The sequence below is a fragment of the Tachysurus vachellii genome, chromosome 17, assembly GCF_030014155.1.
Source record: "Tachysurus vachellii isolate PV-2020 chromosome 17, HZAU_Pvac_v1, whole genome shotgun sequence".
Lineage (NCBI taxonomy): Eukaryota > Metazoa > Chordata > Actinopteri > Siluriformes > Bagridae > Tachysurus > Tachysurus vachellii.
Genome location: NC_083476.1, coordinates 5,471,425 through 5,488,293, shown reverse-complemented (window position 1 = coordinate 5,488,293; position 16,869 = coordinate 5,471,425). Strand labels below are relative to the sequence as shown.

The 16,869-nt window shown below is 38.8% G+C and overlaps 1 protein-coding gene across 2 annotated transcripts in view; it reads right to left on the bottom strand.

Moving 5' to 3' along the window:
• The window catches only part of whrna (whirlin a), a 96,661-nt gene that overhangs the window by 17,298 nt on the left and 62,494 nt on the right, over positions 1–16,869 (bottom strand). For both annotated transcript variants that reach the window (XM_060890874.1, XM_060890876.1), the window contains exons 4-6: positions 16,171–16,379; positions 12,105–12,141; positions 8–220 (exon numbers count right to left, since the gene is read on the bottom strand). In XM_060890874.1, the coding sequence (XP_060746857.1) occupies positions 8–220; positions 12,105–12,141; positions 16,171–16,379 (459 nt within the window). The remainder of the gene's footprint in view (positions 1–7; positions 221–12,104; positions 12,142–16,170; positions 16,380–16,869) is intronic.

The window sequence follows — 16,869 nt, the reverse complement described above, 5'->3', positions numbered from 1 at the left end:
GACAAACCTTGGCCTGTGTGTTGAGAAGCTCAAAGAGGGCCATGACCAGCTGCTCGACTCCAATGTGTCCTCTGTTATATTCCTGGATGTAGTAGCTCATGGTTTGTCTCTCAGGCTCAGTCAGAAGGTGTCTGGCCTGTTCCTCCAGCATGGCCTTACTCTGGTTCACCAGACTGGAGAGAGTCACCTGAGAGCCGGCTACTCCTTTATAAAAACCCATCTGGAGAATATAATAATAATAATAATAATAATAATAATAATAATAATAATAATAATAACTCAATGCATGAAATAAGAAGAAAAGCATTTATACCATAAAAACTTGTAAAAGGACAATTGCATAAGATTTAATACAAGACTTCATTTAAATTATATACAAGCATGATGATTCCACCAAATAAAAATATGAGCTAAAATTACAACCATTTTTCTTTTGTTTCTATACAGCTCTATACAGCTACTGTCTTCTGTCTGGTTCCAAGTTTGAATTTTGGCAACAAACAACGAATTATATTTCTGTCATCCAAATGACCTGCTGGCTAGCTTCCAGCTCACTGAGAATATATGAAAGATCTGTTTTCAACACCTCCACTGAGAGTTCGTTCAATCTTAAATGGAAAAGATGATATTTCACTGAAGCGCACATCTCTATCCTGATCTTCCTACAGTAGTCTTCCTCCTCTCACTGTCATCTCTGTCCTCAGAGGGAGCTTTTTTAAATTAGCTCCTCAATCAAAACCAAAAACCTTAAAGTTTCTACCGATGAGATGATGAGTGTGAGAAACAGAAAGTGAGAGAAAAGAGAGCGTGAGAGAGAAAGCTGATGCTATGTGCCTGCTCCTTTATGTATACATAAAATGCTACCGTCTGAGGTGCCTTCATCTCACCAGTTTTTGAAGGCAGCATACATACTCTATTTCCTTTGCTTTTTTTTAAAGAAATATTTTATTCTGCTGAGAAATACCTGGTGTAGTCACTGAATATTTGCTGTATTTGCCCCAATAATACTTACCCAGTATACTTTAGGGTAAGCATTGCTATGAGTATTTCTTAGTATAACTTTGGCAGCATGGTGAGAACAAGTTAGCAGCAGAACATCAAGATATCTAATTCTAAAACAATTAAAATTTCCTCTTTATTTTGGGTCTAGAGGATTGTTTTTTTTTTAAGTAATGATAACCTATAAGGTGGGGCACGGTGGCTTAGCGGTTAGCACGTTCGCCTCACACCTCCAGGGTCGGTGGTTCGATTCCCGCCTCCACCTTGTGTGTGTGGAGTTTGCATGTTCTCCCCGTGCCTCGGGGGTTTCCTCCGGGTACTCCGGTTTCCTCCCCCGGTCCAAAGACATGCATGGTAGGTTGATTGGCATCTCTGGAAAATTGTCCGTAGTGTGTGATTGCGTGAGTGAATGAGTGTGTGTGTGCCCTGCGATGGGTTGGCACTCCGTTCAGGGTGTATCCTGCCTTGATGCCCGATGATGCCTGAGATAGGCACAGGCTCCCCGTGACCCGAGGTAGTTCGGATAAGTGGTAGAAAATGAATGAATGAATGAATGATAATCTATATGGCATAAAGATTTGTGGAAACGGGATCATAACTAATCTGAACAGTGGTTTCTGAACATCCCATTCCATATTTAGACCCCACTTTGCTGTTATAATAACATAATTCTCAGGAAAGGCTTTTCACTAGACTGGCGCATGACTATGGGGATTTGTCGGGGAAGGAAGAATGAGGTGCAGTTGCTGTTCCTGTTCATCCCAAAGGTGTTCAGTGAGGTTGAGGTCAGGCTCGTGTGCAGGCCACATGAGTTCTGACACATTGGCCAAACTTGGCAAACCTTGTATTCATGAACTGCCAAAAATTTTGCGACATATTTTGTTCCACCAGCATGCTTTAATCAAAACCAGGTTTCCTCTGTAGATAAGGTTAGGACTTCACCAAAGGTGGATCTTTCATCAAGACCAATAGCTAAATCTATGAAAAGATTTAAAAGAGTAAGTTAACTTGTCAAGCACTTGATAGCAGCTGTATAGAAAAATAATATGAAATAAAAGTTAATTCTTGTTAATGAACAAGGTATTTAGTCTTTCGGTAGAGCAGGTGTAATGCTTTAGCAATCTTGAATATCTTCTTGAAATATTTTATGCCTTTAGTCAAAACTAGCTTGCCTCTACCAGAACGAATGAGACTTGGTCTTTCATGGTTCTTTGGTGGACACAAAATCTCAGTTTTTCTCAGTCAGTGGTGAAATCAGTGGTGTTAACCGAATACGTTGGCACACTTACACAAATGTAAGAATATTAAGATGTTTAAATGTCTTGAGTATAGGAGCAGGTCAAGATCTAATTAACATTGGTCATTAACCTTATTAGACATTACAGGATGAAATGCATTGTCATTATTCTCCTCAGATGTGGCTTTACCAACCTGTGTAGTATGTTTGATAACGATACTGCTTCCTTATATGATGAATTCAAAATGTTATTTGTTGTATGTATTGTTTCAATCAGTATATACATTAACCATGCTTTTATAAATGGTGCATATCTGTAAATAATAGAGTTGACTATCTGTATTCCTCTATGACCAACACATTATTCACACCCTTTTCCAATTATTTTCAGTGCCATGATCAATAACTGGTCCATTCTAGGCACATTGTCACACTATGTTCTTTCACATTTGTTAGAGCCATTTTACCTTAATGCAGCAGATGAGTCCAGCTTTAACGACACACTTACTTGCCATCAGAACAAAAGAGCTTTGGAGATGTGCCTTAATTTGACTGACATAAGCAACCCCGTGTCTCTCTTTGTCTCTTTCTTTCAAAAAATATGCTCTATTCTATAAGATCACCTGGTTTATTAAAACATACAAAAGAAACAGTGCTGATGTGAGCTCGATCAATACAGACAACAGTGGCATGCAGGCTCACTTGTCTGTATTGGCTAAACAATTTAAGCCCTGGACCTTTTGGGAATCTGAGTGCTCTGTATACTCTAATATCAAATTCCTTCTGACAGGCATTACAGATACATGCCATGGTATTGGGGAAAGAAAAGTCAGTTAGGAGATCTGCCCTGTACAACGCACAAGCCAAATCATTCTGGCAGAAAGAACTGGACTTCTGATGAAGGTCAAATTGAGGAGACGTTAATTGGTCATTACTGGAGCAATTGCACAGAATGAAAACTCAATCAAAGTTCAGTCGAGTCATTTCTAAACCGGCTGTGGATGGAAAAAGTATGGCACAAAAGCATCTCGAGTGACTGACCTTACAAAATGAACATTTCTCTGTTAGGGAAAATCGTTTGCACAGTGATATAATATCCATATTGTCATACACCATGTAATAAACTTATATGAAATATCTCCAGTTTTGTGAAGAAAACTATTTTTTTTTATTATTGTTATAAAATCAGATCGGAAGCAATTGACTATTGAAGTTGAAATGGTTAAATGTGCTGTCATGTCAAATAACTTAGCAATATCTTTATATAGACTATTAATCCAAGAGCTTTATACTGTATGGCTTTTACAGAAGGAGTCTCCAGTGACAACACCGATTTCTATGATCAGAACAAATTTCTGCTATCTGTAACACAACATTATCCACAATGTTCTTTTGCTAGTGGTCCTATGACACTGACACCCTCTTTAGTCGTAACAATGTATAATCGCTGGCCAATATCTTAAGCAAAAAAAAAATATGCCTCTTGTGATGTTCCTCAGGATGACACAAAGAGCAGAAATTTCCTTCACGTTGCTTTGCTCTGCTGACATTCAGCTGAGTTGAGATGAAGTATTAACATCATAAACTCCGCATTATTTTGGGGATCGCATGAGTAACTTACCTATATTAAATGTAATGAAGGGGAAAAATAGTGGGTGATGGAAGAGACAGAGACATTAAGCTGCTGAAAGCTGAGACTTTCATCTTTTCATTCTCATAGCTACCATTAAAATACAGTATACTGGCTGAGGGGAAAGTGGGGACTGTCTTCAGATACTCAAATTCAAACATGGACAATTACCTTTAGACTTATAATCACCCTTCATGTTCATACAGCTCAGCTCAAACCTACACAAGATGTATATAGAGTCAACTATTTACTGTAGAGTAGGAGATAAGTCTACGGCTATGGTGTAGCTGCTGATACATTTTATAGAAGCAACGGCAGAAAAGGCTCATTTCTGGCCAAACCATGTCGTTTGCAAATAAAATGGCTGTAGAAATTACCTTCTGGGAAGAAGTGAACACAAGGATTAATAAAGACAAGAGTGAGCATTAGTGGAACTCGTAGTGCTGCAGTGACTGGAGGGATGTGAAGAGCTCGAAAACCAATGAGATGTTTCCTCTGCCTGAAAGTCATTATTATGTTGAACCTGGATATAATCACATCATTACTGTTATAAAACGTATATCATATGTCAAGTATTATAAAAATGTCCCGTTATCATAGCTGGCATAAAATCACATGTCTAATGCTGTTTCCTTCCTGTGTTAGAATATGTGAGTAGAATATTGTGATACATTAACAACCTGAAGTTTGTGCTGTTTATTGTAGAACACTGCAGTGTTATTCTGCTTATATGACAATTACAGACCAATCACAATTCATTGGTGAACACCATGTCATGCTATTTAATGGTTTATACTGTATTTATATTCAGTATTGTTAAACAAAATTAGTTCCTGTTATCACTTATGTTACAGCAATGATGCAGTTGTTTCCTAACCATCACCCTCTCTCTCTCTCTCTCTCTCTCTGTCGTTCTCTCTCTCTCTCTTGTTTTCATTTTCTTGCGCTCTCTTTCTCTCTCTCTCTCTCTCTCTCTCTCTCTCTCTCTCTCTCTCTCTCTCTCTCTCACATTCTCATTCCCTTGTGCTCTCTCTCTCTCTCTCTCTCTCTCTCTCTCTCTCTCTCTCTCTCTCGCACTCTCTCTCTTGTTCTCGTTCTTTTGCGCTCTGTTCCTCTCTCTCTCGCTCTCTCTCTCTTGCTCTCTCTCTCTCTCTCTCTCTCTCTCTCTCTCTCTCTCAACTCTAAATCATGAAACACTTTTATCCAGAAAACAGGGCAACATTACAAAACACTGTGACTGTTAACAAAGCACCAACACTGGAGTGGAGACTCTTTCCATTCAATAAACATCTGTCAGGAACGGATGCCTCCACGGAAAAAAAAAAAATCAAGACACATGACATTCAACAAGGTATAGCAATACACTTGCCAGCACCCCCTCTAGTGGTCTGGCAGGGAATTGTCCTAGTAGTTCCTGACACAACTGCTCTATGAAAATATGATAAACTTATAATTCATTATGTATAGATAATAAGGCATATAAACAACAAAAATTATGACATTATGATAATGGGAACAAAACACTACTACAGTGCAGAAGCAAGCTTTTAACATATTTTTAGACGGGTTTTGTTTGGAGGGAAGGTGTGGGGTTGAACTGTTTTACTGATGGATGTTAACAAGGACATTTTTGGCTCTACACAAAGACAGGGTATTGACTGTGCGAATAGCTGGAGAGATCAGTCAGGATTCCTCTTCTGTCTGTCACTGAGATGATACAAGTTAAAAATAAACATCTATCATTAATAAGCAAGCCTTTGCTATTTTCCTCTCTGTTCATTTTTCTTTAAGAAATATTACATAATTGTTCCTCAAAATATAGTCAGAAATTTCTTCTTTAATTCTGAACCTGACAGAAAAAAATATAAATGGTTCTTCTTTATTGAATAATTTACCGTCTGAACTTCTTCCATTACTCTGTGACAGCAAACTCACTGTGTGCATCTACGGTCTCCTAAAATCTCCTGTGTAACTATTAATTCACAAAAAGACACACCAACATCCTGTAGACTCTACTTTTGGCTTTCTCTGACTCTAAATAATTGATCAATGCCTTAATGCTGTTCTGGCACGGAAAGCAAATACCATCAACTGCGAGTTACATGATTTAATTTAATGCTGTCACGTTAAGTCTAGGATGAGAGAAAAAAAAGCACGCATGAATGGTCCTAATTGTAATTAGTATATTTTTTGTCTTAAATTAAAAATATAGCTTCTACTCATGTTGTCTTCCAGCTTATAAAATAGCACTACAGAAGCACTGCCTGTTTATTCCACTGTAAATAGAAGTATTTTGTACCAACAGCAGTGGTAAGTGTAATGTTTAGGCACATGGGAGAAAAAGGAGCAGTGCAACAGGGAAGACTGGATTTATTAAATTATTTCTATTGCACACATAAGTACATCATGCACACAGAGATACACAACTGCAGTCGTGAAATCACTCTCTCACTCACTCATCTTCTACCGCTTATCCGAACTACCTCGGGTCACGGGGAGCCTGTGCCTATCTCAGGCGTCATCGGGCATCAAGGCAGGATACACTCTGGACGGCGTGCCAACCCATACACACACACACTCATTCACTCACGCAATCACACACTACGGACAATTTTCCAGAGATGCCAATCAACCTACCATGCATGTCTTTGGACCGGGGGAGGAAACCGGAGTACCCGGAGGAAACCCCCGAGGCACGGGGAGAACATGCAAAATCCACACACACAAGGCGGAGGCGGGAATTGAACCCCCAACCCTGGAGGTGTGAGGCAAACGTGCTAACCACTAAGCCACCGTGCCCCCCTCGTGAAATCATAATTTTCATTATTGTCCATGACCTTAAACTTGAACTGAACTGTACACTACAGGACAAGGACCCAAATGTCTCACTAATCACTTTCTGTAATCACCTTACAGCTCTGCTCCACCCCGTACACTCTGTCACATCTTCTCTACCTTCATACGTTGTACATATTTCACACATATTGCACAGACACGCATAATTATACATATTTTTTCAGACATATTGTGCTGTATATACACAACTATCACATATTCACATATTTCTATACACATACTATTCTTATGCACATACTTTTATTTATTTATTGTACATATATTTACATATTTATCTGGACTTCCTTTGTTCCTTCCTTTTTCTGGTAGATGATAAACGACATTTCGTTGTTATGTTCCTGTACTCGGCAACGACAATAAAGTTCTACCTGTCTGAAAATTTCTGTAATCAAAACATATATATATATATGTTTTGTTATATATATACACTTCATTCTATATCTTCTCTATCCTTCTCTAAAGTATTTGCACATTTGTTTATGGTGGGATATAGTAAGCAGCAAGTGAAAAGACGGTTCTCAAAGTACTGGAAGCAAGAAAAATGGGCATGTGTGAGAATCTGAGTAACTAAAGGACCAAATTGAGGTGGCTAGATGACTGGGTCAGAGCATCTTTAAAACGGCAGGTCTTATAGAAGCCTTTATTTTTGTCACATATACATTACAGCACAGTAACATTCTTTCTTCCCATATCCCAACTTTGGAAGTTGGGGTCAGAGCGCAGAATCAGCTATGACACAGCACCCCTGAGGCAGAGAGGGGTTAAGAGCCTTGCTCAAGGGCCCAACTGCGCCAGCTTGGCCAAAGCCTTAACAAGCCAGAGCCTTAACTGCTTGAGCCACCACTACCCACTGAACACCCTTGTGGGGTGTTCCCTGTTTGCAGGAGTAAGTATCTATCTCTGAGGTGGTAAATATTAAGTCCAGAAAAACAACTAAAGCACCTGTGTAACTTTTCTCTTTTCCCACTGTAGGTTTTGTTGTAACTTTGGGACTTAGTTGTGGAATCTGTATACAGCCATGTTGAGTACAATGTGAAGTTCATACATTTATCCATAGAAAATTCTGTCCTCTTTGATTAGGAAACTGTTATCTCCTCTATGTGCATTAACAAATAAAGGCCTGAACAGCATTCTATTCTAAGTGTTCGAATGCATTTGGGAGCACTAATGTATTTTCCAACGGTGTATGACAATTAAAAAATGAATATGTATCCACTTTCACTTTGCTGCATGCCTCATTAATGCCTGCAAACCAAGAATTTCTGTAAATAAATCTGCATTTCAGCACAACTGTGACTGTTACATGAGCACTGTTCCTAAATCAGAAAGACAGAATTAAAAAATGAGCAACGGAAGGTGAATCTATCAAAAGCAATTTTTTTCACACAAGGACACATCTGTATCATTTTTCCAAACCCGATGAAAGGAAACAAAACGGCTCCATGTATAAGTGTGTGACTCTCTTCAAAGAAGATGCAATTTTCTGCAAATCGATGTTCCATTTTCTTTAAGAAACTTCTCTATAGTGAAGGTTAAAGCTGTAGTAGGCTGGCAAAGAGCCTCAGTCCAGTTGAGCCACTCTCAAGGCATGAAATTTCATAGTGCAATCTATAACGCTAAGTGTCTCACTCAGCAAAAAAAAATACAAGTTAGTTGGCTTTGTTCAGGAAAACTGGCACAAGGAAGTGGTTTATGATTAAGATTTATTTGGGGAATTGGGATCAAAGTCAAAGCAAGGACCTGGAGTCAGTGGAATAATCCAGTATATGATAGAGGTTTGTATAATGTGACTATTCTATCAGGATAAGGTTAAGGCATGATGAGGTTAATTTTGTTCATCGAATTTTGGTCATTTTTACGATTTTTGGATAATCTACAATTTTCAAATTTACAAAAAACAAAACAAAACAATGTTGTGTTCTATAACAAACTATTAGAAATACAAAAATTAAAACACAAAAAAGTTAATTTCACTGTTTTGTCCTATCTTCAGTTTCCACCCACACAGAACCAGTACTGAGGAATTGTACTTAAATGAAAGTGGGGTGGGGTTGTCTATTCTATTTTCTAGTTGCTGCTCTCCCCGCTCGGCCCATGCATGCGCACAGACGGGCGCGTGGATTCCTGCCCAGAACAGAACCATACCGCCAACACTAACTGTACAGTATGCTATCATCTAATAAATTCTCATTTGACAAAGTGGTCCTGACAGAAATAATAATAATAATACTAGAGCAGTGGTGGCTCAAGTGGTTAAGGGTCTGAGTTGTTGATTGGTGGATTGAGGTTCAAGCCCCATTACTGAAACTCTGCTACTGTTGGGCCTTTGAGCAAGGCCCTTAACCCTCTCTGCTCCAGGGATATGTAAAGAAAGAATTTCCCTGTTCTGTAATGTACTGTATATGTGATAAAGCACTACCATGGCATTTTATACTGTATATCTATAAAAAGCTTGTTTCCTGATATTTACAGTTACATAATTATCACGTTTAAAGTCTCCCTATGTCAGGTACATGTCACTTGTATTTCAATTACAACACACTACTACTGTGTACATACACTTTCATTACCTGCTTTCAAGCTTTAAAGCTTTAATGTGTAATAAGTGGTCATGCAGATTCTCATGAATCTTTAATCATATGAGTTTGTGCTGAATTCAATTCATTGCATGCACTGGGGAGAGACAAAGTGTCTGACAGGGGCTTTGTAATGAAATTGCATAAAGGACATTTTCCTTTTTTAAAGATTATGCCAATTATCTGTGCATGTTTTCCCCACAGCGGCTCACATTTGAGTACTGACCTGTAATTAATCAAACGGTACCAGCAAACACGTCTGCAATTATTCACGCAAATTTTGCCATAAGGCTTTAATATGGGCCTATGGAAAATTAAACGGTTGTTTGTACACTTCTAAAGAGAGCACCAATCATCACTGTAATCAGACACTGAAATTATGGTATTAGATCCCCGGGGCTAAACTTCAAATAATTTACATAGGGGGTTAAGAGGTGATACTGGTGTCAATTGATTTATAAACTAAACAGCGTTCACATCCTTTGCAAAGAAATGCAATTCATCTGAGAGCCAAGCTGTTTTTTTTTTTTTTTCTTACTCCATTCCTTGTTTACTTTCCCATTTATTAAATTCATGCAAAAAAAAAAAAATCACACATTTAAGCACAAGCCTCACAACTCATCACTCGCAGTCGCTACTGGTTTAATCTGAAGTGCTGTTTTTCTCAGAAATCCCCTGCTGTGGTCACATTGAGTTGCATTACCCTGTCCTGGCTGCTCCCTTTTTTCTCCATTTGTCTTCTCACAATAATTACTCTCTCATTTTTCTTTTCTTTTCTCTCTGTTAAAAGCCTGGAACATTCCATGTTTTTTTTTTTTTTGGAACAGAATGTTATTCTTATTTCCTATGAAGGTTCTTATTTATTTGAAGGCTGTCCATCATGCTGGGGTACTTGTTAGTAGAAAGAAAGCAGAAAATTGAATTAAAGTACAGTACATGTTTTTTGCACTTTTTCGTTCAAACTAAACAGAACATATATCCATCTATTTTTCTATACAAAGCTAATGAGATCAGATTTTTCTGCTGTATGATGTAAAAATGACCTGAAGCTCTGAAGAGTAAGAATGCCATTAGACTGAATATCAGCATGGCTGTGATTTGGCTGCAGTCCAGTAACAGATCTTTGGGATTCAAACCCACCAGCAATGACAGATTCTGTGTGTTATACAAACTAACGGTCATATTGTAATGGGGGAAGGACCACGCTATCTGATTTTACCTTGTACACCTTCCCCAACATGTGTACCACTGATCATGACATCTTAAGCCAGGTATGTCAAATTCCTGTTTAGTGTTTTGAAACATCTGATTTAACCCAGGAAAAAAAAACAAATAATTTAAGTCAATAATGTAGTCCTAATGATAAATGAAGAAACATCACCAAAATATAAGCCTGTGTAGGAAATTTTAAATAACAAAAATTAAACATCGATATAAATGAAAGAACTAGAAAGCTTTGAGCCTCTCCGACTGACCGTAGAAAGCGCGTGATTTTGAGGAAGTACAGGCAGCTAACCCCAGACAGATTTGCAAAAAAGGGAAGTTAGTCAGTGCACGGATAGTGAAAAGAGCCCAAAACCAGACATGAACTAATGGGGTAATTTTTTTGGCCAAAGGGAATAGAGAGGACACACATGAGACAAAGTAATAAAAATGAGAATAAAATTTAGCATGGTAAGATGCATGTTAAAACCATCTTTACAAGTAAGGCCTCACAATGCACTGCTGTAGAGTAGGATATAGTATGATAAACGCATGATAAAGAGTAAACTCATGAATACCAATATCACTAGAGAATATTAAAGAACAGGACCAGAAAATAGATTTTATACAAGACACCTATAGCAGGGCTAATCACAAACCTATATCACAAACCCTGCTCATTCATGCAACTCCAAACAGTCAGTCATTCGGTAGCAGTGGAATGTATAAAATCGTGCAGATAAAGACAAAGAGCATCAGTTAATATTCATGTCAATCATTAAAAACATCAAACATTAAAATCAGGGGAAATTTTAATTGTCTGTGGAATAGCTGTTAGTGCTACTGTAACAGCGCTGGATTGACAGGAAGGCTAAGACGAAGGCTCAAAACAGCAACTCAAATAACAGCTCTTTACAACCATGGTAAGCAGTACAGCGTCTCAGACCACACAAACCATTATGATGAGCCACGCAGAATTGAGACTGTTCTGAGTGCAAAAGCAGGCCACCATCCTGGATTGAAGGTTCTCAAACAGATCCATCCTAAACTCTAGCACCTAAAACCCATGTCATTATATCACGATAGATTTTCGATCACTCATCGATGTTCAGTTTGTCCTATAACTCAACAGGCAATGCCTCGTCACTGTGCCCCCGTTCTCATTTTAATTATCTAGTCAAGAACATTTTCATACCGTCATTGTTTCAGTCATTAAAACACCACAAACAGACTGAAGCTAATCCATTATGAAGCCTGAACACCCAATATATTTTACTGCAACTTCATTTTCACTGACGCAATATCAATATGCTAGATTAGAAAAGCTCAACAGCAGATGGCCATTTTATGACTCAAACCAAACTTCTTTTTCTACATTAATGTATACACCAGATTTTTGGGAGTCATTTTAATAGCACATCTATACTGTACTATAAACAGTTGGAAGCACAAATACTCAGAATTGCTTTACTGTGCTAATTGCAGCAAAGTAATTACAACCAAAATACATGCCTTGGTTTGGTAGCACTGCTGTAAAAATTGGGGTGTTAACAAAAGAAACACAAGAGAACATTGTGCTCAGATGGAGAAACCCAGCACTCACCTTTCCTGAGGCTGAAGCCCCTTGATCCATAGAAAGACTACAATAGAGAAAGAAATGACGAGAAATCAATAGTGTGGCAGGAAAGCACTCTGGCGGAATTCAAAACCAGTGGCTAACATAGAGTAAAAAAAAAACAACCCAGTGTCAATATTCTTATAATTACAAAGTTTTCATCTAGCTTTTGACAGTGATGAAAATTACTGACAGATAACAGTACTTATTAAAGAATGGCAGTTTCACAGCATGTTAGAGCTGTACAATAATAACAAAAAGAAGCATAGTGCATGTAGAAAAAGCCTTTATTTGTCACATATACATCACAGCACAGTGAAATTCTATTTTATTATAGCCATTATAGCTATAGCTCTGGAGCAAAGAGACTTGACAGTGCTAGGGCTTGAATCCCTGACTTTCTGATCAGTATCTGTAGTAGAGTCACCATTGCATCTTGTAAATGCATTGCTACTGTATAATAGTATGACTAATAGAACTTGACTTTTATTTTCTATACCCTAAAGAATTCTTTCCACTGTTTAATTTTACACCTAATACATACTGTATCAGTGGCATCCATTATTAGAAACACTAGGCTTGATGTTAGTTTAATGTTTATTAGGACTATATAACATCATTGTGCATTTACATATCGTCGCTGTCGGGCGGAAACCTCGTATGTCCAAATTTTGTCAATTTCATATTTTTTCACATATCGATGCTATTGGTCAGTCCCCACGTGGGTCTGTTATTTTTACAAGTTATTAACCAATCTAAAGTCTTGAAAATAGCTTGAGCGCAAATCTGATAACTCCTTTGGACACTTCAACTGTCCACCTCTTCCTCACTCCGCGGGAGAGCTTCGCACCATATTTTTCTTCAAGAAGAGTCGCAACGAATCAACGCGTCTTCTGAGGTAAATGTCTTCAAAACACTGGGCTCAAAGAAAAAAAAAATCTTGACCACTAGATCTGGTGCTCGTCTGAGGACAGGAATTTAGCGCAAGACAATCCACTGCAACGCGGACTAAACCCTGTGCACTGCAGATAAGGTACGGCGTTTTTTTAATTTCCTGAAAAATAACGGTTTTGGAGATACGAGGATTCCGCCCGACAGCATGATATTTTAGACTAAAATTCTACAGTAAAATAAACATCCTGTGTTTGAATTTCAGTCAGGTGTTATACTACTGTATGTTGTGCCATTGGATTTAGGAAAACTGCTGGATAAATGAATTATTTTCTAGATATTTTTCCCATGCGGATTACAATACGTTAACAGTTGTAGGGTGTAAATGTAAAATACCTGTTATGTAACTATTATAGACTAAGGTGAGCTATTGTGTCCTGTATGGAAGAGCGTCTGCTCCATTAAACTATACACCGTCTATAAGCATGGACGGTGATGACTAGAAATGAGAAATGGTTCTTTGGAATGCATGGATCTGAAGAGCCTGGGTTAGTCTAGAGAATAAAAGAACAAACGAGAGAGCCCTACACACCTTCTCCAGCATTATAATGAGCCTTACTCTGCAGCGCGGATGAAACGGTACGAACAGTACGAACACGGCTGGTCCTGTGGGATTGTAGCCTGTTCTGTGTAGGTGTACCTCACGCCATATGAGCCAAGAAATAAGCTAATAAACGGCCCTTTATAAAATGCCACCTTGCATTTTTCTCTTGCCTGCAAGTATAGCTAAACCTCCATCAGCCACGTTCCATTAAAGCTGACGGAAAACGTGTTTGCACTGGACACAAAGGGCAATTTACCCACCACCTCACTCTCTTTCCCACTCTATCTCACACAAACACACACACACACACACACACACACACACACACACACACACACACACACACAAACACTTCTATTTATAGACCTGCATACAAAAGAACTCTACTATAAGTCACTACTGTTGACATACATCATTTAAAATAAAACCTGGAAGAAGCCTAAGGAATAAAGGCATCGATCTGGTTTCCATGCTTAACTTCCTTCTTCAGTAAAGAGTACAGCTGTGACACCAGGAGCAGGCTGCAGCATTTTCACAACTCTTTTTAGCCACAGGGCTGCTCGAAGGCTGTAAAGATGTAGCCAAATAGAAAACAAGAGGGTGGAATTGCTAGCACTAGGACTATTCTTAAAATGGAGATTTAAACCCAACCTTAGAGCAGTTTCAGGACTCAAATTAAATCAGCATGTCTAAGCATAGAATTGGTAATTTATTAAGCACAAACACAACGCCCGAACACCCACAGGCTGTTTAGTCAGGCAGAGACATGAGTGAAAACAACACAAACTCTCAAACTTATCAGCCAGAAAATGGGTGATTTCAGTGCCGCCAGTGAGGCTTCGAAAAAAATGTTTAAAAAAATAGATAAAATAATATAAAATGTATTTTGCACATTAGCAGAGATTATCACATTATTTTAGCCCTTAAGGATTTACTTGGGATAACGACTACTAATAGCTTCTTAGCGAGTAATCCACAAATCTTTTGCAGCGTATTGATTTGAAATAAATTTATCTTCGGTTATAAAGTTCTCTCAGAAGGACATTGATGTCAAGGTACTGTAGCCATATAGCATATATAGTGTATATGTAATAGTACTTAGTGCTTCAGCTTACTCTAGAACATTAATGATTCATTGTCATCCTGCTATCTGGTTTCTCCCAGGAAGCCACTGGTTTCCTTTTGAGTCTGGTACCTTTTAAGTTGTATCAGTGAGTCATTCCTCATTAAGAATCTAGATATGAATTTAAAATAAGATTTCTGTAGAGCTGCTTTGCGACAATGATGTGGTTGAGACAATAGTGCATTATTTTGTTCAAAACACAATAATACATGTATTTCAAATGTCATATGATATTTTTTGATATTTTCACTTTGTGAGTATAAAAGAAGAACCCTACGAGTACCATATGCCCCTTTTCCACCGAGGCAGTTTGAGTGCTGGTTCGGAGCCAGAGCCTAATTTAGAACCAGTTCTTTCTGTTTCGACAGCCAAAGCACCGGCTCTGAACCAGGAAAAGTGGTTCTTAAGTAGCACCAAAACGTTGCTGGTCTAGACTTAAGAACCGCTTGTGTCAGGGGCTGGGGGCGGGGCTACTGTTAGCGCATTTGATAATGTAGCTTAAGTATACTAATGTTTAATACTTTTTTACTTTATGCACACATTATAGTAGGTAGCTACATGCTAAGGCTACCTTTTTTCTGTGTTAATGAAAAATAACGTTATGTACTTTCTCGATTACAACCTCCGTTTATACAAATTACATGGAGCTGCACGTACACGTTGGATTCGCCGCGTTTGGATGCTAATGTAGGTTCACAAAGCCATGAGCGGTAACAGTAAAGCAACACCCGCCATTGTTGATGTGTTTGTGTTTGCTGCTGCTGCGCTAAAGTTGCTGAGACACGTGACACGTATACAGTGACGTCAGACTTGGCTCTTTAGCCGGCGGAAAGGCAAACCGGTTCTTAGAAGGCTTACCAGTGGAACCAACTTTGAACCAGCACCAGTGCTAGCTCTGAACCAGCACTCGGTTCTTTTTGGTGGAAAAGGGGCAATAGAGTACCAGTTCTACTACTGCAAACATTTCTACACGTCTGCTCCGACTGTTTTAATTTTAGAAAACTAGCTCAAGTGGTTAAGGCTCTGAGTTGTTGATTGGTGGATTAGGGTTCAAGCCCCAGCACTGCTAAGCTGAACCTGTTGGGCCCTTGAGCAAGGCCCTTATCCATAAAATACTGTATATAAACCAATGGCATTCTTATATTCCATAAAGCCTAGGAATAAAACTGGTTTAAAAACCTAATTCTCTATTCACACACATTTAGACTGGTGGTACTGTTGGTACTGCCTCTTTAAAAAGAAGTCTGAGTACCAAACACACTAATGATTTATCAAGTGCTTAAATAAAGCTCCACATTATAGAGTGTACAGAGAGAGAGAGAGTGTGAGAGAGAGAGAGAGAGAGAGAGAGAGAGAGAGAGAGACGCTCTCCATTACATAAGTAAAAGAGCATTAAAAATCTATAAAGCATTTACAATGCTTCATTTTTATCTCACCCTGCTACACTGCTGCTGGCCGAGCTGTCTGTGATCTGGGAACTGGCAATCCACTTGGTCTCTCCTACCACGGTGCGGGCGTGAGGCAGTCGTCCCACATCCTTCACGGTCATCATGAGGTGGCGTGAAGACTTGAGCATGCGCACTGCCTCGTCATGAGGAATGCTCAGGAAGCTCCGCCCGTTCACCTCCAGGATCTGATCGCCCACCTGGGGAGCACCAGAGACAAAGAGTGAAGGTTTTGCCTCTCACCACATCATCTGTTGCACAGCTGGATTTCCATCCAACCTCTGATTACATTGCACTTTGCCCAACTGTGCTACAGATGAGGTGATGAAAGGTAATAGAAAGACAGAGGAATATGACTAGGACATATAAGAACATGATAAATGACACACATAGATATATAAATGCACATAAAGCTTCTCTCTAATGTGTCCTCATGTGAGAACGCCTTCGTCTCACTTATCTCAAAACACCATCTCTTATTGAGTCACTATCCTCACAGTATTCACATGAATATGTTGCATTTTTTAATCTTCCTCTGTGTGTTACAATATTAGCTTTTTATCTGTTTTTGACTCTGCATCTCTCAGCTATCCGAAAAAACAAACAAGAAAATGGAGTGTGCACCGTAGCTCGGTGACAATATTTGCAATGATATATGATTTAATGATATATGATTGGGGAAGTCGTGGC